Here is a 21,382-nt window from a genome sequence, read left to right as displayed (position 1 = left end):
CCAGATTCATGTGGGGTAGGTCATTGTCGAACACCAAGAATTACTTAAGAGCACAAGACATCAGCCATAATAAACAGTTAACACATTGTTTGTGAAGACTAAATAATATATACTAAAGAATATACATATATATTAATGTAGAGTACATTAGAGGCATTTAATTCTTCCATTTATTTCACAGATAGAGAAACTGAGGTCCAGAAAGGGGAAGAGACTTGCTCAGACATAAGTTAACTTTTTTTTTTTAATGACTCAGGGTTATCATGATTGCAAGTAATTCCTCAGTCTAATGGTCCTTTGCTTTCACTGTAATATTAATGAGACATGCTTCTTGAAAGAATGATTCACTAAGAGCAGGGCAGACTGACCAGCAGCTTTCCGGGCTGCACTGAAACCTTCCCACTCCAACCACAGCGAATTTATAACCACTCTGTGCTACAGATCACTCACAATTGGTCCTGACCCAAGAGGAACCCTGCCCCAGTCAGGATGGAATAAGTGAGTGCAGCCACTTGGAGCTGCCCTCTAATCTGCCACCACCACTGGGGTCTGCTGCCCTATCTGGGAACCACCCCTCTTCCTCTTACTTCTCCATGGCCAACTGGGAAAACTTAAGCTAAAAAGGATGACCCCAGAGATGAAAGAAGGAAAAGAAGTTAATCTGGAACACAGGGATCCTGAATTGCAATCCTTTATGAATCCCAAATTGCCAGGCATTCCCTTGAATCTGAATTGGGTGGGGAAACTGAAACTGGGAGTCACTTTCTTCTGCAAATGCATTGCCTCTTTGTTCTGTTGTGGTATCATCGGAGATGATGAGTTTCATAAATTTGGAAAGGAGAGAGCCAGCAACCTTGTGTGTTTCCCGTAAAAAGAGTTTCAACTCCTCTCCAATAATCACCCAAAGGCAATACCTGGACTAAGAACTCTCACCCCTAGCATATCCAAAGTACCTGAATCTAAACAGGTACATTGAGCCTTTGGTTGGCTCCCCACTACTTTGGCAGGAAGGAATCAGGACTGATGCAGGCCCAGGCAGGAACAAAGATTCCCTGCCATTTGAACTACTGGTTTGGGTTAGGAGAATTGGAAGCCAGGGGCCGGGTAAAGTGAGTCAAAAATTCTGAAGCATGGAGGAAGGCAGAAAGCAAGGTGGCACTATGATCTAGCAGTACTTCTCAAATTTTAAGTGTATATAAATCACTTGGGGAGCTGCTAAACTGCAAATTCTGATTCAGTAGGTCTGATGCAGGGGCCTAAGATTCTGTATTTCTAAGTAGCTCACAGGTAGTGCTGATCCTGCTGGTCCATGGAGCAGCCAGGCTCCAGAGAACTGGTACATCAGATGCCCTTGAGTGCTGCAAACCGTGATGGGGGATAGAAATTATCTCCTGCAGAGCCAACTCTGCATTTTTTTTGGCACTGAGGAAGAGTGCTCTCCTTTTGACCAAAGAAACTGGAAGGTAGGCCATTAGCAAGATCCTTCTGATATTCTTGATCTATGTAACAACCTGCTATAGCTAGCTGCAAGAGCATTTTTAATTAGACCAAATTATCTAGTTTGACTGTCCATAGAAATCAAAGCCCCAGCTGAAATATCTGTTCATTTTGCTAGTGTAGAGATGGCTTGTGTGCTGTGATTTTTAAGATGTTAAACACTGCCTGTGGGCATATTTTATGGAGAAATAAACACGCAGCCCAATGAGATGTATAGCGTTGTTTTAATATATTGTATATTCACTTATTTATGGGGAAAATAAACACACAAGCCAATAAGCTGTGTATTATTACTTTAATATATTGAATTTATTTCATACCTATATGTTTTATGAGGGAAAATAAACTAAGATACACGCTATTATTATAACACATCTAATTGTTCTATATTAATTTATTTATGAGAGAAATAAGTGCAATTTAACATGATGTAAGATTATTTAATGCACGAGATGAAATCTGTATTAAGACAGTTTAAGGGATTAAGTTCCAGCTAACTAAGATGTGTGTACTTCCCACACTGAGGGATCCATTTAAAACTATGCAAAGGGCCTGTCTAGTCCTCTGTGTCAAAACCTATGTTGGCTCCTGGCTTATCCTGACAATTGCTGCTTCTGGGTGCCTGGTACTCTAAATCCTGGTCCTGTTGGTCCAGGGGAAAGTCTGGAGGCCCAGGAAATAAACTGCTTTTTGAGAAGGGCAACATCTGCCGGGGAGATAGCCCCGCAGTGTCTGTTTCTGAGCGGGAGAAATATTAAAGAAACCTAAGGAGGATGGATGGCTTTCCGGAGCCCTTTAAATCTCCACCTTCCCAGAACAAACCAGGAGGCAGATGGGGGAGATCGATCCTTGCTTCCCGCTTACCAGGTTTACAAGGAACCAGGCAGGCTGTGGTGGGGGATAGACAGGACATGGTGTTGATATGGAAAATGAAGTTGTTGGTCAAGACAGGTGGGTCTGCATTTAGAGAAAGCTCTGGCCTGGCTTCAAATACCACAGCGAAGGATCAAAAGTCAGACCGGATGAGGCACACCCAGGCCCGCAGACCCGCCGCTCTCCTTCCCTTCCCTTCCCACCCGGACTCTCCTTCCATCTCGCGTCCTCAGCGTCCGTTGAGCTCACTTTAAAAATAAAAAAAAAATCAAACAAACAAAAACTAAGGTGGGACTCCCAGGCTCCCCTTCTTCCCTGGCCTCTGGAAAATCCGGCTGGGAGGACGCGGGGGCGGGGGCAGATCCCGGCTGGGCCGGCGCCTCCCGCAGCGGCTGTCATGGCGGCCACAGCCTCTTCCCTCGCGCCCCCCCCTCGCCCGCCGCCCGGCCCCAGCGCCATTTTGAGCATCGTCTTTGCTTCCCTGTCTCAGTCCCGCTCTCCTCGCTCCTCCTTCTCTCCCTGCAGGTCCAGCGCCTGGCGACGCTGCCGGGCCTCCCTGGGCTTCTCGCCCGGCTGCTTCTCGGATGGTCCCCCAAAGCCCAGAAGCCCCCGAGTCCATGGGTGTCCCGGCAGCGCCACATTTCTCAGCTGGCCTCTTTTCTTGCCCACTTGGAAGCAGTTACCATCCCTGGGTGCGGGGCCCGGCTTCCCGAGAAAATCCCCGACTCCACTCCACTCCTTGGAGAGCCACCTACAACTCCCAAAGAGGCCCGGCTCAAGCCCCAGGCCTCTCGTCCCTAGGCTTCTTGAGTTCAGAAAAAGGCCCTACACCGGCTTTCGGTCATAAGAAGCAAGAAGTCTAAGGAAACCCTTGGATTCTTCCCAATTCCAGGAAACTTCTGCCCCCGCCACGACCCCAAAAGCCTGTCCCCAGGCTTCCTCTCCTTGCACCTTCCACTGTTCGCTGTATACTTTCTCCCTCCACCTGCCCACCTTTATTTCTAAGCAGAGGCCCCAGGACCACCCGCTCAGGACCAGAGGCCCTCTGCTGAGGGGCAGGGAGGTGACCGAGCTTCCTGCAAACTCCCGACTCTTGCCGGAGCCGTGGGCGAAGCGGCCATCAATCGGGTCACCTTTGTACCACCCGGACTTCGCCGGCCCAGGAGGCTTTGCTGCCACATGGGCCGCTGAACCGAATCAACTTCGCACAGGTGCTGGAGGGGTAAGGACCGGCCTTGGGGCCGCGGGGAAAGAGGTTAAGTCCCAACACAAACACTCGTTTTCGTATTATAAAGACATTTATTTAATCTATGAAAATAATGTACAATAAATACTTTCCCCTTTTCCTATTATTAAAGAATTTTAATAAATTATCTACAGTCTAAAACATAAAAAAGAGGAAAATAAGTCCCTCTAGTTATTTTTAAGAAAGTCCCCCTAGAGTTTAATTATTCCTGAGATTTCATTGGAAGGAGTCTACCAAACGGAATTTTTCTGTGTGAATTTTAAAAGATGCCCGAGTGCCCAATATTTTAGAAGAAAAAAGGGAGTGGATTAAACGCTAATTCAGTAATACCTGAATTTTAGGAAAACACATAAGTCTATGCGACTGGGGGTAGGAGAGGCTCGATTTTTCCAGTAGATGACCAAGGAGCGCGGGGGTGGAAAGGACCGGGAGGAGGAAACGGGTTAGGGAAACTGCAGGTCGATGGCACAGAGCGTGCTGGTGAAGAAGTCCAGCTCTTCCTCGGAAAAGGGGACGGGGCTGTCGAGAGAACCCTGCAGGCTAGGGGAGAGGCCTCCGGATAGCTGGAGACAGGAGTCGGCCGCGAAGAAGTTAAGGTCGGGAAGGAAAGGCGAATCCTGGCGCTCCGGGAAGACATCTTCTGGCAATGGTCCCGGCTCCGGCCCGCCCGCCCCACGCAGCGCGCAGCCAGGGCTCGGCGCGCCCGCGCCCTCTAAGCCACCGGCTAAAGGTCGGGGGTCCGCGGCGCTTAAGGCCCCCGGCACCACCTCCGGCGGGTGAGAGCAGGCTTCCCACGCCGCCCGCGAGGCGGAGGGGCCGCCCGGGCTGACCGCGGGCTCCTTGACAGGGTCGCCGGTGTCCTCCAGGGCGCCCGGGCAGGCAGGCTCCCCATCCGGCGGCTCTCGGTGCTGCGTCTGCCGCTTGTGCTTCATGCGCCGGTTCTGGAACCAGACTTTGACCTGCCTTTCGGTGAGATCCAGCAAGGCTGCGATCTCGACGCGGCGTGGCCGGCACAGGTACTTATTAAAGTGGAATTCCTTCTCCAGTTCCAGCAGCTGTGTGTTGGTGTAAGCCGTGCGCAGCCTGCGCGCCCCGCCGCCACCAGCCTCCGGCAGTCCCAGGCCATCTGCAGGGAAAACAAGCTGGGCGTCAAAGCGGGCAGTGTACTCAGCCCAACCTTAGTTCGGACTAACCCATCCGCCAAAACCAGTATCACCTCTCCCCTTCCTCGCCACCCCACCCCCGCCCCCACCCCACAGCGGCTCGCTTTCACTGCTTTTGGGTTTTCTTCTCTCCCTCCCTAGTCGACAGCCCCGGCCCAGGTCACGGCAAAGCATTCAGAGCCGCCCACGGGCCACGCAGGGGGCGGAGAGCCGCTCCCTTTGGCGCCGAAACCTCAGATCCCCCCTCCCAAGCCCTCCCAGTGGACCCCTCAATTCGGAACTTTCCAACTCAACCAGAGCGAGGGTCATAAAGATTGTTCTTCACCCCTCTTCCTCCCTAGCTCTGAATTCTTCCTCTTCTCCTAGAGTTGGGGCAGAAAGGACCGAATCTTTTTCTGCTTCTAGAGTCTATCCCAGCAACAACATATTCATTCCCCTACACAGATACGGATGGAAACCTCAATCAAATCATTTTCTTCTAGCAGAAAAAAGGCGTTTCCCCAACCAGCTTTCAAAATCAGCTGTAGGGGGAGAGAGAGAGAGAGAGAGAGAGAGAGAGAGAGAGAGAGAGGAAACAAAAAAAAAAAAAAAAAAAAAAAGACGCTGGCAGCGGCCAGGCCTGTCCCCCAGTGGGATATTCTTCTTCCCCATCCCGGGAATGGACGGGGTAAGGAACCCCAACAGGCTTGCCACCTTTTTTTTTTTAACCTCCTTCCACTGCTTTTTCTCCCCCTCTTGTAGGGTGCCCCTCACCCCACCCCCACCACGCTTACCGACCTGCAGGCGATCCGACCCCGGAGGCCGGGACAGCGGAGGCGGCCGGGGAAGGAGACGTGGCGGATTGGCTGGGTTTCTTGGCGGATTTCTTCTCTTTCATCCAAGGGAACTCGGGGGCCGGGGGGGCAGCGGGGAGCAGCGGCGGTGGCGGCGGCAGAGCAGGCCCATCTTCGGCTCGCTTTTGGCTCCTGGGTCTCTGAAGGGTGGAGGCGCCGGGCTGGAGGCTGGGGAAGGTTTGCTCGAAAGGAGGAGGAGGAGGAATTAATGTCGACTCCTTGATTGATGAAGTTTGAAATGTCTCCAAGACAGCGGGGAAGGAAGTCAGACACTCGGCGAGCGATGGCTGGCTGTTTATAAACCCAATCTCCCTCTCAAATTCAAAATTCATGGCTTTCAATGGTGGGGGAGGGGGCTGCTGGGGGGGGCGTCAGGAGGGAGGATCGGAAGGGACCCCCCCTCCTGCCCCCCCCAGATTTATGTAATGGAGCGATTTTGGGAGGGGGAGATTTCGGTCTCTCTCTCTTTTTTTTTTTTTTTTTTAATTTTGGGCCTTTATATTTGTATATTGCTGATAAATACAAGCGTATGGGGACTATCTCTATTAAACCCAGGACTCCGGCGAAATTACAGGGAATTCGTGGTCACGGGACCGGCCTCCGCCAATCGCTCGTCTGGGCCTGGTGGAAAACAGAGAGCATTATTTGCTTTAATTGATTCAAAAACACCAGAGGACCATGACCTGGACACCATGAGCCCCCATTCCTACACCAGTGCCTCACACGCTCTCTCCCCAGTGCCTCCCTTTCTCCAGAAAAGCTAGAGAAACCACTTCCTCCTCCCTTTCGGAGGTTAGAAGGTTTCAGAAGCTTGGAAAAGAAGAGACTCTAAGGGAGAAACCTTCCTCTTTTCCAAATGTTTTAATAGAGTAAATTAAGGCTTTCCTTTCGTGGCTTACGTGGCCAGCAGCATCGTCTTCCCTTCTCCCCTTCCCCAAGAAAAGATGAGTGAGGATCCCTGCGTTGGAGGAAGAGGGAGTCGAAAGAGGCTTCCACTCTTTGAAAAAGGTCAGTGTTAAGGTGCAAATAAGAAAGAGATTTATAATCATCAGCACCACTATCCCCATGTTAACCCTCCAAAAGCAACAGTTAAATCTTGGGAAATGGACAGGAACTCCCAGGCGGACACATAAGAGTGAGATGGAGCATGAGGGGCATTTTTGGGCCTCTGGCCTCCATCGCTGTGTGGCCTGGGTTCTCGTCTCTGCCCAGTGTTTGCAGCACTGCCTCTTCCCCTTATGTCCCCCTGCTTTCCTCACTTTCAGGCATCCATGCTTCTCTGTGACACCTCCCTCCCCCCGAAAACAAGCAGAGTCTAAGATGTGCATGTACCCACCCAAGCCTGAAGCTCATATCTGTATCCATATCCAGGGACATGAACAAGAACTCAGGTAGCCACTGATTTAACTTAGAGCACTCTCAAAGTTCAGATCAGCGTATGTGTGTGCATGAATGTGGTGGGGAGCTTTTCCCCTAGGACAAAGAGACTTTCCCTCCCATTTTTGCCATTGTGCTAGTTTAAAAAAAAAAAAAAAAAAAAAAATCCCTGACAAGGAAGAATTCCCTGAAAATGGCGCGGGTGGAAATAATGACCACTGAGATGATATTCCATTTCTGGCTCCTGAGGGGAAATGCTTTTAAAATTTATTTTATTTTGAGGAGACCGAGATAGTCTGAAGTTTAGAGTGTTGTAATTTACTATAGAAAGAGGGCACAAGACTCTAAGCCCCAAGCAATTGGTGGGAAACTAGGCCTCAAAGCAGAAAATGAAAAGTCGATCTGGGGGAAGATTTTTAAATAAGTGGGTCAGAGGGACGGAGAGGAGATGAGGCGATCAATCTTAGCCCCCTGACAGCTCCCTCCGATTGCATCAAAGAATTTGGCTCTTTGGGAAAGCAGAGGGAACAGCCAAAATTTCACATCTCTTAAAAAGGCCTGGGGGTGGGGGTGGGGGTGGGGGTGCAAAAGAGAAAGGTGATTCTGGGAGAGCTGGGAAACAGATGGGAAATGGGGACAGAGGGAAAGCGCTAAGTTGGGTGGAAAGTTTGCCTGGAGAACTCCCACGGCTCTGGCCTCCCCTCCCCCTCCTCTCTCTCTGCACCCCAGCCAGGAGAAGGCTGGTTAGCAGAGAAATGGCAACTGAGCCCGGAGCTGGAACTAGAAACTTTCTGTCAATGTAACATCTGCGTGGGTGGTGGTGAGTATTTAAAAAGAAGAGCAGAGAAGTCTGAGTAGAAGCATGAGGGTGGGGGAGCGGAGGATGAAGAAAGGGGAGTTGGAGGTGGGGGCTGCAGGGACCGGGGAGTCATGCTCTGGAGGGCTGAGAACAGAGAGAGCTACTCTGACCTGGGCAAAGTGGCCAGCAATAGTAGTGTGCAACTCGGCTCCAAATAAAACAATTATTGCCGTTTAGAGGTATGGATGGGGCATAGAAGAATCCAAATAGTAAGCAGTGTCTGGAAGTCATGCAGGGAGGCCTGAGAGTGGCTTCTCCCTCTGGCCATCCCCTTGAACACCTCTGAAAGTTTAGCAACAGCTTCTCCAGCTGGCTGAAGGATCCAGAGCTTATCTTGGGCAACTCGGGCAGAGACTGTCCCTGCAGGAAATACAGCTCTCTCTAACCCTTACTGACAGATTTTATGGCCAGATTAGCAAACAGCGGAAAACTTGGGTGTTAAAAGGGGCCAAGAGAACCCTCCTCAGAGACATCTCTCCCCCGCCCCCCTGTCCTGCTGTGAATTTTACAGCAAGGATATTTTATCCTCGTCTTTGGCTGCTTTAGCTGAGCGCCTGGAATCTTCCAAAGAGAAGGATAGGGAACACCAAGCCAAGTTGGTTCTTATTTTTCTTGTTTGCAATTCCAGCTCCGAGCCAAAGCTCTGTTTTTCAAACTTAAGCTAAATTCTCTTTCTTGGCCTCTTTCCTGCTAGATAAATAAGCAACCCAACCCACCCCCAGAATCAAACATGGTGCTTCATCTAGTTATATCATTCAGAAAATGTTATTCAGGGAAGAAGAGAGAAAGAGAAAGAAAGAAAAACCCTTGAGCGTTATTTGATCCCAATCAAACTTTGCACGCTCTTATGCCTTTAAATTATAGCCTGACCCAATGCTAAATTGCTTGCTGCTTGGATGAGCCGAGTCCAGTTAAAATCCTACTTGGTGGTGGGGAAGGGGGAGGGTGTAGAATTCAGGTTGCTTTTTTATTGTTATTTATTGTTGCATAAAGACTATAATTACTAACCTTGGACTGCCAGGATGCAACATAAAAATGAAAATCAGCCCTCGCTTTAAGGCACGGCCTGGAACGATTCTCACTCCCCCACCATGACTACCACCAAATATATGCTCCTAATTAAGCAATGCAGGCACATCGCTTACAATTAGAATTATGCAGCTCTTCAGCAAGCAGCCATCGCTTCTCTTTCAACGAATTAGCTCCATATTTCAGCCGCCCTGTCTTCTCACTCTTATCGGCTCCAGCGACTCGGCGGTGACATTTCATCTTTGACAGACCCTCTCTATTCTCACTCCAATGTGATAAAACTTTTATGGAACCACGACTAAGAAATGAAGTTTTCCCAAGGATGGTGGAAACAGAGCCGCACTTTAGCCTGGGGACCGTTTTATTTATGCTTAGATCCAATAGCTTCTCCCACCCTCCTCTCCCCTTTCTCTGGCAGGGGAAATCAAACGAGCTTCCCCTCCCTCCGCCTCGAGTTTTATTTAGTGATTTAATTTTACTTAGTTTTAAAGTTTGACCTGAGAAGTCTAGGCCTCAGATTTTTTTTTTAAATCATTTTTCTTTGTTTTCATTTTAGACCCAATGGTGGTTGGGCTTCGGGTCACGTGACATCTTCTTTGTGGCTCCGGAAGAGGATTGTGAAGAAGTTTAGGTTTCGTGGAAGAAACCGTAATCTGCCAGATTTTCTTGTTGGTAGTGGGAAGGGGTGGGGGGTGGTGCATGGAGGTTGTGGCCAAAGGCACTAACAGACGAAAGGCCAATGAATGAAAAACCTAGAGGCATAGAGGCCAAACAGAAAAACCTACAGAGAGCACCCAAGAGTCCCCCTTACTTCTCCCAACTTGTCACTTAAACCACAGCTAAAGAAGTTGGCAAAATGTTACAGGCTCTTATGAGTGAGAAAATGGTATTTAAACTTAAGACATATCAAGGGGGAGACCGGAACCTGGGCAGTGGACAAAAAGGCCAGGGAAGGGTCTTTAATGTCCTTGTCCTTCTTCCCTTGGGGGAAATTTGGCAGTCAACAGCCTTGCTCTGCTATCTAAATTGGACCACCAGGACAAGATAAAATTGATAACAGAAAGTTTATTCAAGAATTGTTTGACAGACAACCCTTTTAGGTAAGGAAAAAAGTAACTACTGAAGAACAAAGAAAGTTCCAAGAGGGAATTAACTCTAGTTCTACAAATTCAGGACTATACAGTGACAATCAGGAGCTGAGTTCATGCCTTTTAGAACTAATTACAATTGCTCATAAGTACGAGTTTAACATAAATCTACAGCTCTTTTCTAGAGTACAATAGTAACTAAAATAGCTGGTTTTACATGACAGGAAACACAATGTCCTTTATAACAAGTAAATACTAAAAAAGTACAATTTTTTCCTTTTTTTCCCTCATATAAATACATAATGTAGGGGGATAAATAATACAAAAAAGAAAATATTTTAACAGGCTATAACCAATAAATATATATGAAAATGTTCACTAGAACACACGCTTTTTTGAGCAATGCTGGACTTCTGCAGGCCCAGACATCTCTCACAGTTGTTTTTACATCCATTAAAATGTAAACTCTAAGTGCAACAAAAGTGTCCTGTCAGGAGGCTGAGCAAGGCACGCAGGCCCTGCCCAGCCCCTGCCTGGGACAGACAGTTTGTTCAAATATACCCTGTTTTCACGTTAAGTCAAGAGAGCAACAGAAGAAAAGAAAAGTATAGAACCTTGTGTCACCAACTGCTTTCTGTGGAGAGAGGGGGATGGAGCTGGAGCTGAGATAGAGGCAGCAGAATGGGCAAACCTTCAGTCCTAACAACCTGCCTGCCCTAGCCTACACACTTTTCCTTAAAAGAAAAAAATATATAATTTATAATATAGGCAGCTCTTTCAGGATCTCTCACCATCCCTGAGCCCTCTAAAAATTGTAATTGATGGGGGTGGGATGTATAGATATCAATGTCCTAGAGCAGAAAAACCTGGGGCTAGAAATGGAGGGGGTAGATACCTCAATAAACTTCAAATAAATGGGAACAAATTTGAGGTTTTGGGAAAGTTGGAAGGGAACGTGCTTTGTGCCCTTTGGGTTTGAAATGTGTTTTCTTGTTTTTTAAAGGATAACTGAAAAAAATCAAGATTTGGGGGGAATTACCTACAAAGATGTAAGGTAAGTCCGTTGGTTGGTGATGGCCTAGCCATCTCGTCTGGTTTGTAAAATGTGCTTCTCTGCCTCATCCTATCTTGTCTTCCTCTACCCCACTCCAGGGCGTGGAATTCCAGCTTGGTAGTGCTGGAGCCCTGGGGTTGACGGGGTCATCTCCAATCTGCTGTGGATTCCTTTCCGATGGGTTGGCAGGCAGATGGAACAAGGGGTGGACTTAAAAGCAATCTCTCAGGCCAGGGGGGGGAGGGGAAGGAGCTCCAGGCCCGTTCTGACCAGGAAGCCTAGCTACCACCTCCCTGGTCCCTCTTTCAGACCTCCAAACTGCCCCCCAGAGCTCCACAATCTCCCTCTTCCTCCCCATCTCCTAACCCTCGTCCGCCTTTTCCCATCACAGGTGTGTTAATTTGGGCGCTTCTTGGATTCTACCCTGAGGAGGAGGCGCGTGGTGAGAGGAGAGGTCTGTGTAGGTGGGGTGGGGGTCGCAGGGTCCGTGGTGCTGGCTGGGCGCCATAGGGGGCGCCCCGTTGTAGTCCAGGTTCCCGGAAGGATGATGGGAAAGGTGGTTGAGGCCATAGAGGGAGGGGCCGGCAGGGGGCGGCAGCGGATCCGCGTAGCCGCCCCCGCCCACATACACCGGACTGCCCTGCATGGTGGGCGTCCCGTAGGCGCCCCCGTTGGCTTGGAGGACGTGCGGCTCATACTCGGGCGCCGGGGTCGGAGGGTACTTCTGCGGGGCGCCGCAGCCTTTGAGAGGGGGCTGGTAGTTGGAGGGCAGCGCGTAGGCATTCTGGTGGGCTTTACCGAAGGCGGGTGGGGACGGGCTCTCGTAGCTGGGGGTCATGGAGTGTAAGGCGTTCATGAAGCCGGCCGTGGACTGCATGGGCTGCGGGGGACTGCCGGCTGGAGATGGGCCCCCTGACGACGAGGCCAGTCCCTTGGCCTTCTGGTCCTTCTTGTACTTCATGCGCCGGTTCTGGAACCAGATCTTGATCTGCCGCTCGCTGAGGTTCAGCAGGTTGGCCATCTCCACACGGCGAGGCCGGCACAGGTAGCGGTTAAAATGGAACTCCTTCTCCAGCTCTACCAGCTGCGCGCTCGTGTATGCCGTCCGCGCCCGCTTGGACGCCGCCGACCCCGGGGGGCTCTTGTCCCCTCCCCCGCCGCCGCCGCCGCCACCGCCCCCGCTGCCACCACTGCCGCCGCCACCGCCACCGCCGCCGCCGCCACCACCACAGCCCTCTGCTGGATTCGAGGGGGAGGGGTGGGAAGGGGAGAAAATGAAATAAAAGATAATTACTGAACACGCCGAAATTGAATGCATCGTTTCTTAATAAATCCAGGCCTGGACTCGGAGCCCCCGCTGCCCTCCCCTTCGCGTCCCCGCCTCCTCCTCACTCCCCCACCCCACCGCCCGTCGCATTAGCGGACACTCTATAATAGTGGCATTTATTAAGAGACCTGTTCTCCTTTCGCTGCCCCAGCTTATGAAAATTTGATCATGTCACGCAGACAGAGCCGCATGGCCATTTATTTAGGGCTGGATTTTCGCGTGCGTGCTTTCTCCCCTCTATCCCCAATTCCAGGTCAGGGAAGACATTTCCCCTCCCTGCCCACCCCGTCCTGAGGACAGGATGGGAGACTGAGGAGAACCCTCGGGGTAATCTGGACACTCGTGGGCAAGAAGTGTCGCACGAAGAGGCTGCCGTGCCTGGAGGCCGGGACCCTGGGCCGTCCGAGCGATTGTGATTAATACCCACAGTAATCATACTTAATAATAATCCTTGACGACTCTGCATCCTCCTGGCAGCGCCTCGTCTTGGCTCTGTGGCCTTGGGAAGGGCTTTGAGGCCATGGACCTGGCCTTCTGGAGCTTTCAGAAGCTCTGGTGGAGGGCGGCTAGAGGGAGGAGGGTGTTGGCAGGGTAAAGGGTCATTAGGGGGTGGGGGTATCAAAAATGTACCCGCCGGCCACCTAATATTGTTCCCAGGCAGCCTCTTGGGCGCCTAGGGGCTGGATGCTAGAATAACAGTGACATTCCTGGCTCGGACAAAAGCTGAGGACAAGGAAGGCAGAGAACTGGTACCTGTGCCGGGGGAGCTGTTTTTCAGCTTGGACGTTTGCCTCGACTCTTTCATCCAGGGGAATATCTGTTTGGTGAGGGTGGAGTTGGTGCCGGGACCGCACTTTGGGGGACCACTTTTGCTGGGCCCGCCCCCATTACTGCTGTTGCTAGTGGCACTGGTAGGTGCGGCGCTGGGCGGGGGTGAGCCGGGCGGGGCGGGCAGGGGCTCCGGGGCCAGACCCGGCCTCATGCAGCTGCCGTTGAGCTCCTTGCTCTTGGCATGTGGGGCACCGTTGCCCAGGGACTGCAGCGAGCATGCTGAGCGCTGGTAGTCGCCCTCCAGGTGCGTGGCGGCCTGAAATGGGGGTTGGGGGGGGCCGTCGAAGCCGAAGCCATTGCTGCCAGGGTACGAGGAATAGCCTCCGAAGAGAGCAGCCGCAGCGTTGTCGTAGTAGGTGGCTTTCTGCATCGCTGGGTGAGGCCTGGGCAGTGGGTGGCAACTTGGAAAGGCCTGATACCCTCAGGACCGGACATTGGCAACCCTGGGGGTCACGTGACACGCAGGACCCCCCCCCAACCCCCTCCCCTCTCTGCCCCCCTCCTCCAGGGTCTGTTCCAAGCGGCTGACCTGCGGGGCGAGAGAAGAGACACAAGGCGGAGAAGAGGACTGGGGCTCGAATCCATCTTAGGAACTGAAAAGGGAACTGACATCAATAGGGTTTTTTCTTCTCCCCTCCCCAACATCTCCAAAGCAGATGCCGAGGAAAAAAAGCCCACCAGTTTTCATTTCCACTAAAAAAATAAACAAATAAATACTATATGCCTTTCAAGACTGCCTAGATGTAGAATCTATGGCAAAGGCCATTGCTTCTCTCCTGCCTGTGCACTAACCCCTCACCTCCCCTAGTTCCTCTCTCCCTCTCTCTCCTCCCCAACTCTGGGATAGGATGGCTCAAGGGAGGGGACACTAGGAGACTCCAAAATAAAAGCATCATCAACACCCTCCTCTGAGCCCAGAGGCTTCTGTGCTTCCAGCCTTTGCCTCCTTCCAAGTCGGTTTAGGTCTCTTGCCCAAGCAAAGTCTAGCCTGAAGGGAAACCAAAGGATCTTCTGAAAAGACATGCAGGAGAAGCAAGTTCGTCGGAGAAGCTTCTCTTGTGAGGTGTCCTCTCCACTTCCCACCACTCCCCTACCAGGAAGACAACAACAGCCTGACCTAGATACCTCCTGAGGATTTTTAACCTCAAGAGTCAGCTGAACTGAGACTCATCTGTCCATGGCCCTGCTGCAGGTACCACCACCTCCAGCTCCTGTCTTTGCTCAGCCAAACCTGGGATTGGGCAGCCAATGGCCCTGTGGGGCCCCCAAATGGAGCAGGATTGTTTCAATTTCCTGGGCCATGCCAGTTGGTGCTGTGACCATTTGGCCCAGGTCTCTCCCTGGACCTCTCTTTTTTTTTTTCCATGAGACTTAATTTTTCCCACCCTTTCCTTCACAGTCTGTTTTCTTTGATTTCCCCCAAAGAAAATAAGAAACAAGAAGTTACAACTGCTAGACTTTTCTACTGAGACAGGGAAAGTGCTTTCCAAAAGAGAAAGTTATTCCCGAGAAAAATAATCAACAAAGCAATTTTAACAATATTATTCTCTGGGTTAGAAACAGAGGTATTCCTGTTGACTGAGGTTCCCTGAGGCAAATAATAATAATAATAATAATAATAATAATAACTATTTTAATACAGCCTTTTAAAAGTGTGCCAGAAAAATAAAGATTCAAACTAACATAGGATTTTTGTGTATTTGTTCTGAAACTTCTGACTACATTTTTTTTTCCTCTCTCTCTCCCAACTCTTCACCACCACTTTTCATAAAACCTCCGTACTGCCATGTGTGTTTGGAAAACTTTAATCTCATTCAGCCTAGCTGGTCAACTCCAAATAAAACTAAACATAGGAAAACAAAATAAAAGAAGTGCAGGTGAAGAAAGTCCCTCCCTCACATAAATCCCCTTCTTCATGGCACAGATTTATACTCAAAAAGGAATCAGTGTAACCCTGAGTTCCGATTGGTTTCTGGAAATACACATGGGTCTGCAAAGCAGCAGGTCCTTCAAGGGAGAACCAGAGTTCAATTGACCAGGCTGACCCAATCCCTTTATTATTATTACCATTAGCCTCTGCTGATTTAACCAAAATTAGCTTCCGAGCAACCCTGGCTGAAGGGGGAATTAATTAACAGGCATTAGTTGTGGTTGTTATTAATAGAGAAGAGAATGAAATAAAAACGTTGGAGGGGGTTGGCTGGCTGGTCCCTGGCTTTATTTAGTCTAAATGATTGTTACAGCAATAATAATGATGATGATGATGATTATAGTAATAATAATAAAACAATAATTTAACTAGACGCCTGGGGCCGAAATTCCTGCCGCTCCCCTTGCAATAAACCCCAAACCATCGCCGGACGGAGGCCAGTGTGGAAAGCGAAGGAGCCAGAGACGCGATAGGAAAGAATGGAGACTCCGCCGGTGGTGCAGACAGGGCTGGGAAGGTTTGTGCACCCGGGTAGTCCCTGGCTGCTGCTGCCAGGCTGCCTCGGCCGGTCGCTGCTGCTGCAGCGGCTGGCGACGACCTACCAGCCACCTACGATGGCCCAAGGAGGGGAAGAAGAGCAAGCGATCAGGACACCAAAACGGTTATCGGAGACAGGTTCCCAGCACACCAGCCGGCCGAGGGCCGAGCCCCGCGGGCGGCAGCAAGTTTGGGAGCCGGAGGTAACCGAATTAAAAAGCGCCTTACAAACTCCGCTTCGGGACTTGGCTCAGCAGGGCTCCGGGTTGGAGGGCGCTGAGGCCTGGCGGACGGGACAGTGGGAAGAGGGAAAGGTGCCGAGGGGACCCGAGATCTGGGATCCAGAACAAGAGGGGGTGGGGAACAGCTCTACCAAGCCAAACAGATCTATTTCCCTTGCCTCCATGTTGGAAAAATTCTGGTTCCATATGGCTCCTCGGGAGGGAGGGAGGGAGGGAGACGGTGGCTGCCGGCTTCCCCCCAGGGTCTCGCTGGAGAAGGGAGATGAGCCCCCCCAAGAACCCCACCTTGCCAAGCACACCCCAGGGACTGCCAGGAGACTAACAATAGCTGGGGAAGCCCCGAGAGAGGGGATAGGCCATCTTCCAGGACTTAAAAAAATTAATGGGAGGAAGAAAAATAAAATAACAAGAAAGGAAGAGAGAGAAAGGCTGAGACTTTCTTAGCAGCCGGGGAGAAAATTCAGCCCTGGATCTGGCTGCTGAAAGAAAAGAGAGGATAAAAGAGGAGAGAAGCAGGAAGAGAGAGGGGAGAGAGGGAGAGAGAGAGAGAGGGAGAGAGAGGGAGGGAGGGAGGGAGGGAGGGAGAGAGAGAGAGAGAGTCGCTGCGTGGAAGGAAGCTTAAAGCTTGTGAACTCTTCTTGAACCGAGATTGGAGTCATATGGGCCATAAATCATTGAGACATACTCTCCGCCATTCACAAACTGATAGCCTATTTCAGTCCAGCTTACCTTAGCCACCGACGAGGGGAGAACAGGCAGACATAATATATATTCACATCGAGCCCCAGCGCGAGCGGCAGGCGAGAAATCTCCCCTCCTTGAAGGCAAAGGAAAAAAAGACCACTGTTTAAAGCTGCGTCGCCCCCCGCCCCCCCGCCCCGCAAAGCCACCCCGGCTGGGGAGCCCGAGGGGCAGACCGGCCAGAGGAGCCGCGCGGCGTCCGCTTCAATTCACTCGGCTTAGGAGCAGGGGTGCGCAGGAGGGAGGGGGTGGGGGAGCGGGAAAAAAAATAGAAGACCGAAAGGTGCCGGGCAGCTCAGCTCGCCAGAATCCAGCTCCGGGCTCCAGCAGGGCTAAGCCGCCACAGTGTGGTTGCCCTATAAGACTGGTACGCCCTACTCTCCGTAACAATGGCCTCTGCTTTTGCACAGGGAAAAAAAACCACACAGACACACACACACACTCACTCACTCACACACAAGCTCACATACCCCCCCACCTCTCCCCCTTTAGCAAGCTTAGATGCCTGATAAGGAGGGAAGGTGATGGTGGTGATGGCAAAGGGGGGAAATTTTAAAATACCCCGCTCCCCAAAAAAAGAGTGAGAAGGAAAGAAGGGAGGGTTTTTGTTTTTTGTTTTTTGTTTTTTAAGAACGGGTAAAAATTTAAATCTAGATTGGGGGGACAGGGAGGAAGAGGTGAGCAAAGGCAAGGAAGGGCGGTGAAGTTCACAGCTCCCCCCATACCCCACTAGTGAACCATTATGCTAATTTGAGAAGTAGCATTTGGAGGCTGAGTCAAAGACAGGCCTCGCCCGGGGCGGGGTGAGGGTGCCGGGTGCCCCTCTGCACTCATTCGCAATTGGAAGACCAGGACTTTTTTAGAAAGTAGTTTCGCTCCTCAGGGACTGGTGGCTGGGTCTCCAACCCTCACACTCTGGCTCCCTCCTTCTGAGTCTCCAGCCCCGTCTTCTTCCCTCCACTACACCCTCTCTATTCCTCCCAAATCTCCCCCCAATCTCCAGGCCCAGTCACTAACCGAGGGAGAGGGAAAAACCAGACCTTTTAAAACAACAACAACAACAACAACACCCCCTCCCCCTTTTTCTTTTTGAGAACAGACAACAAGCGGTGAGTGATGATTTTAAAAACCCAGAACATCTTGCAGGGGGAGGAGGGTTGAGAAAAGGGTGACAAAAGGAGAACTCTGTGTTTTAGCTTGAGCTCCAGACTGGCTGGCAGTAGACAGGCTGAAAGAACTTTACGGAGAAGTTTCTGTTAGGATTCTCACCTCCGGATAGGCAGAAGGAGCTAAGAGGTGATAAGGACATTTGTACTTCTGAGAAGAACTAGCAGGGTGGCTTAATTTTAAATACACTGGCAGAAGAGATGGAATATGGTTATTATTATTATTCAGAACAACCCTGTTTGTTTCTCTCTGCCCTGCAAGATTTATGACTCTTGGCACAAGTGAGGAAGGCCACAAAAGCTAAAGTTTTCTTAGGGTGTGTTTGAGCAGGGCAGGAAAAGGCAAGGAGGAGGCCTGTAGGAGGAAGACAGGAGCCAAAAATGTAGGTGTCTGCAGATTTGGGACAGGGGGTGGGGAATAGTCATTCCGGGAGGAAGGAAAAGACAAAAAGAGCACCAGGACATTTCTCAAAGCAGGAGTGTTTGCAACTCTACCTAACTGCTGACTCGGAGCTAGGGGATGAAATAGAAAGCTGACCCTCTTCTCTAAAGGCAGCTTGGAAAACTAGTTCTCTTAACTTCGTGTAAGGCACTACCCTGTGATTTCCTGGTTAGAATACTTAGCTTTTGCCTTCTCCCATCTGGATGCACCAGGAGAGGGAACGGGACTGGGGACAACAAAGGTGAGACTTGACTTCCAGCTATTGTGTCCCCTCCAGCAAAGGCTGGCAGTGTCTGGCAAAGCTTCCCTCATTCCCTCTCTCTCCCTACTCACAGGCTCTACTTTGGGATAAGATAGGGAGTGGCCCCTGGCCTCCAGGCCCTACTTCTTCTGGGCAAGGCTAAGTCAGGCCAGGTGATTTGGAGCAGCCGGTTTCCGGGGACCCTGATAAACTGGGGGTACCTGTGGCCTTCCTGCCCTCCAGCAACAGGAGCCACTTGCAGAGCCTCAGAATGTAATGTCCTGAGGACCCCATCTCCTACCTAGAAAGTTGATGGCTGGGGGGAAGCACGGGTTGGGGGACTTCAGGATGGAGGGTGGGAACTATTTTTCTGTGTTTATTAGTAGCTATTATTCTGTGTTTATTAGTATTTTTCTGTGTATATTAGTAGTATCAAGAAAAGAAAACATCCAAGTCAGACCTAGACTTGGGGCTCAAGCCAGCCTGGACCCCCAAACAGACCTGTTAGGGGTGCCTGAGTATGTGGCTGCAAAATGTCTGTCCTGATATCTCTACACTAGATAGAGATACACAGGTCAGACCCCGTGTAACTTTGAGCCTGGTGGGTCGGTAACTCAGGCCAGGGAGGTTGCCAGAAGCTTAAAGAAACCAGTACCTTTGAGTTTTTTTCTATCAATCCCCCAAATTAAAGAAAAGCCAAGAATGTACCTCAAAACTCTACTGTCCTAGCTGTTACTATCATTGGGTTAGAGAAGGTCATTGTAAAACAGAGAAGAGGAGAACTTCATCGCTTTTGGGACTGCGCAGCTTTGCCTCTAGGAATAATACGAGAGTCCAGAAGGCACCCAGCCAGCCCCGGGCCGGCTGCTGGAGAAGCAGGCCGGAGCTGAGCTGGGGGTGGAGGAGTGTTCCAGAGACAACGGCAGACCCCTCCCTTCCTCAAGCCTCCTCAACCCTTTGTGGTCCCTCGGGCTACAGAAGGCAGTGGGGCATAGTGGGGTGGGAGTGAAAAAGAGGACGGAGAAGCAAGAAAACGAACCTGGAGAAAATCTCAGAGGACATACACCCCCAAATGCGGTAGGAGATGGAGTGGGGGCTTCTTAATTCTGGAGTACAGCGCCCATTTGGAATGCTTGGGAGGCAATTAGATCCCAGTTTAGTTTCTGTCTTGCCTTTTTTCTTCCTTTCTCAGAGGTCTCTGGCCAGCAGGCGGGCTGCCCTCTGATTAGGGCTGGGAGGCTGGAGGATGGAGGGTGGAACGGGCACCCCTGAGGGCCCCCGTTTGGACTGAGGTGTTGCTGCTGGCCAGGGGCTTTTCAAACTTCAGGGGACAAAGGCTGGTAGTGAGGAGTTTGGGCAAGGAACTTGGGGTGGGGGAGGCCAGAGCAGTCTGAGGGGAGACTTTGGGGTCTGGGAAAAGAGAAGCAGGAGAAAGGCTTATCATCCCAGAGAGTGAAGCCATGATTTCGGAGCAGACTGGAAATACAGAAGAGGGAACAATTTCTTCTTGGATTTGGGAGGGAAACCTGGGAAACTGTGTGTGTGTGCCCATGTGTAGGGTGTGTGTGTGTGTGTGTGTGTGTGAGAGAGAGAGAGAGAGAGAGAGAGAGAGACAGAGAGAGAGAAAGGAGGAGAAAGAGAAATTGAAAAAGAGAAAAATTGAGTAAGAGACAGAGACACTAGCATAATGAAGTAAAAAAAATAATAATAAGGGTAAAGATTAGAGAAAATGCCCTTCTTCACAGACATCCTTTCCTCTTCCATTCCGTTTCTTCAGAGCCAGAGCACTCACTCTGGCACTTCTCTCCCCCACCCTACTGGGTAACCAGTATCAGGCAACGGGAGCACTTTAAACCTTCTGGAGCAATCAAGGGCTACCTGCCCTTATAGACCTCAACGGGATCGCGCCTGTTTCTCTCTTCCCCCAGAAATGCATCAACTAGCAAACAAAAATTCTCTCAATAAGGGCATGCTGGTTGGCTCTTTTAAAACTGATTTCTGATCTCAGACTTGGGGCAGTCAAGGATCCTGCTCCTGACTCAATCAGCACAAAATTTGCCTAGCCCACTGGCTAGCTGGGGAGCTAGGACCTGGGAGCCTGGGTTCTCAGATGTTTAGCGATGTGTTTCTTCCTGGCCCTGTCTGAGTTCCCGGTCCCACACTGTTTTCCAGCTTCACTGCCCAACTTTGTAGCCCTAGCAGAGGGGTGTAAAGTTCACATACTCACCCGAATCTCCATTTTCCCTTAAGTATTAATAAAGATTTCAAAGCTGGGGGTTGTAAAGTGGGAATTGCTAATGAAGAAGGCTCTTGGCATTTGGATCCCCATCTCCAGCTCTCCAATAAGCCAGAGCAGGAGGGAACAAAGGGGCACACAGAATGGAGAAGAGGAGGCCCGCATAGACCCTGCTCAGCAATAGTGGGGATCAAAAGAAGAAAAAGGTCGCTGCAGTGAATGAAGAAAAATCCAAGCTGTACATTTTCCCCACCCCATGTGTGGGGGCACTGCCCTCTCCCCAGCCGAGCCTGTGAAGGGGTGGTAGGACAAAAAGGGCAGCCACAAGGGTCTGCGAAGTCCACTCAATGACCATGGAGGCCGCCTGAACATGCTGAGGGGATGGCGGTGCTGCCAGCGAGTTGGGAGCCTCAGGCAGGTGGGCTCCTTGGTGATGATAGATCCCAATTTGAATCAGGGCTCCCGCCTCATCTAGAAGCTCAGCCTTAGCCTGGCAAACCCCACCCCCAGCAAGTGTTGAGACAAAGGTGGGCAGAGCAGAGAAGGCAGAGGAAGGGAGGCTGCAAATCCTGGGCAGCTTGGGGGCTGCAGGGGGTGCTGGGAAAGGGAGGCAGAAGCAGGAAAAGAGGAACAGGCCCAGTCCCTGAGGCTGAGCGGGCCTCTCCTGACA

The 21,382-nt window shown here is 50.8% G+C and overlaps 2 protein-coding genes and 2 long non-coding RNA genes across 6 annotated transcripts in view; 2 read left to right on the top strand and 2 right to left on the bottom strand.

The window, feature by feature from the left end:
- Positions 1 to 3,654: 3,654 nt before the first annotated feature.
- HOXB2 (homeobox B2) lies at positions 3,655 to 6,201 on the bottom strand. Its single transcript, XM_050762812.1, has 2 exons — positions 5,557 to 6,201; positions 3,655 to 4,742 (listed from the first exon to the last, which is right to left on the bottom strand). The coding sequence occupies exons 1-2, from the start codon at positions 5,942 to 5,944 to the stop codon at positions 4,060 to 4,062; spliced, it is 1,071 nt and encodes a 356-aa protein (XP_050618769.1). The 5' UTR covers positions 5,945 to 6,201; the 3' UTR covers positions 3,655 to 4,059.
- Positions 4,558 to 7,102, top strand: LOC126938638 (uncharacterized). 2 transcript variants are annotated; one of them, XR_007720129.1, is made up of 3 exons: positions 4,558 to 4,632; positions 6,481 to 6,620; positions 6,878 to 7,101. It is a non-coding gene; the product is annotated as an uncharacterized LOC126938638 (long non-coding RNA). The 2 variants fall into 2 exon arrangements; XR_007720130.1 differs by lacking the exon at positions 4,558 to 4,632 and adding an exon at positions 5,377 to 5,446 and having other exon boundaries at positions 6,878 to 7,102.
- Positions 7,103 to 7,676: 574 nt separating this feature from the next.
- LOC126938642 (uncharacterized) lies at positions 7,677 to 12,240 on the top strand. 2 transcript variants are annotated; one of them, XR_007720138.1, is made up of 5 exons: positions 7,677 to 7,803; positions 9,434 to 9,525; positions 10,969 to 11,019; positions 11,411 to 11,473; positions 12,095 to 12,240. It is a non-coding gene; the product is annotated as an uncharacterized LOC126938642 (long non-coding RNA). The 2 variants fall into 2 exon arrangements; XR_007720139.1 differs by having other exon boundaries at positions 7,677 to 7,809.
- The window catches only part of HOXB3 (homeobox B3), a 26,652-nt gene continuing 15,192 nt past the window's right edge, over positions 9,923 to 21,382 (bottom strand). Inside the window, exons 2-4 of the mRNA XM_050763008.1 lie at positions 13,707 to 16,703; positions 13,100 to 13,560; positions 9,923 to 12,258 (exon numbers count right to left, since the gene is read on the bottom strand). Of these exons, the coding sequence (XP_050618965.1) occupies positions 11,405 to 12,258; positions 13,100 to 13,560; positions 13,707 to 13,822 (1,431 nt within the window). The 5' untranslated portion in view covers positions 13,823 to 16,703 and the 3' untranslated portion in view covers positions 9,923 to 11,404. The remainder of the gene's footprint in view (positions 12,259 to 13,099; positions 13,561 to 13,706; positions 16,704 to 21,382) is intronic.

Source organism: Macaca thibetana, chromosome 16 (genome assembly GCF_024542745.1).
Source record: "Macaca thibetana thibetana isolate TM-01 chromosome 16, ASM2454274v1, whole genome shotgun sequence".
NCBI lineage: Eukaryota > Metazoa > Chordata > Mammalia > Primates > Cercopithecidae > Macaca > Macaca thibetana.
Note: the sequence above shows the minus strand (reverse complement) of the source record. Positions and strands in the feature narration are given on the sequence as shown.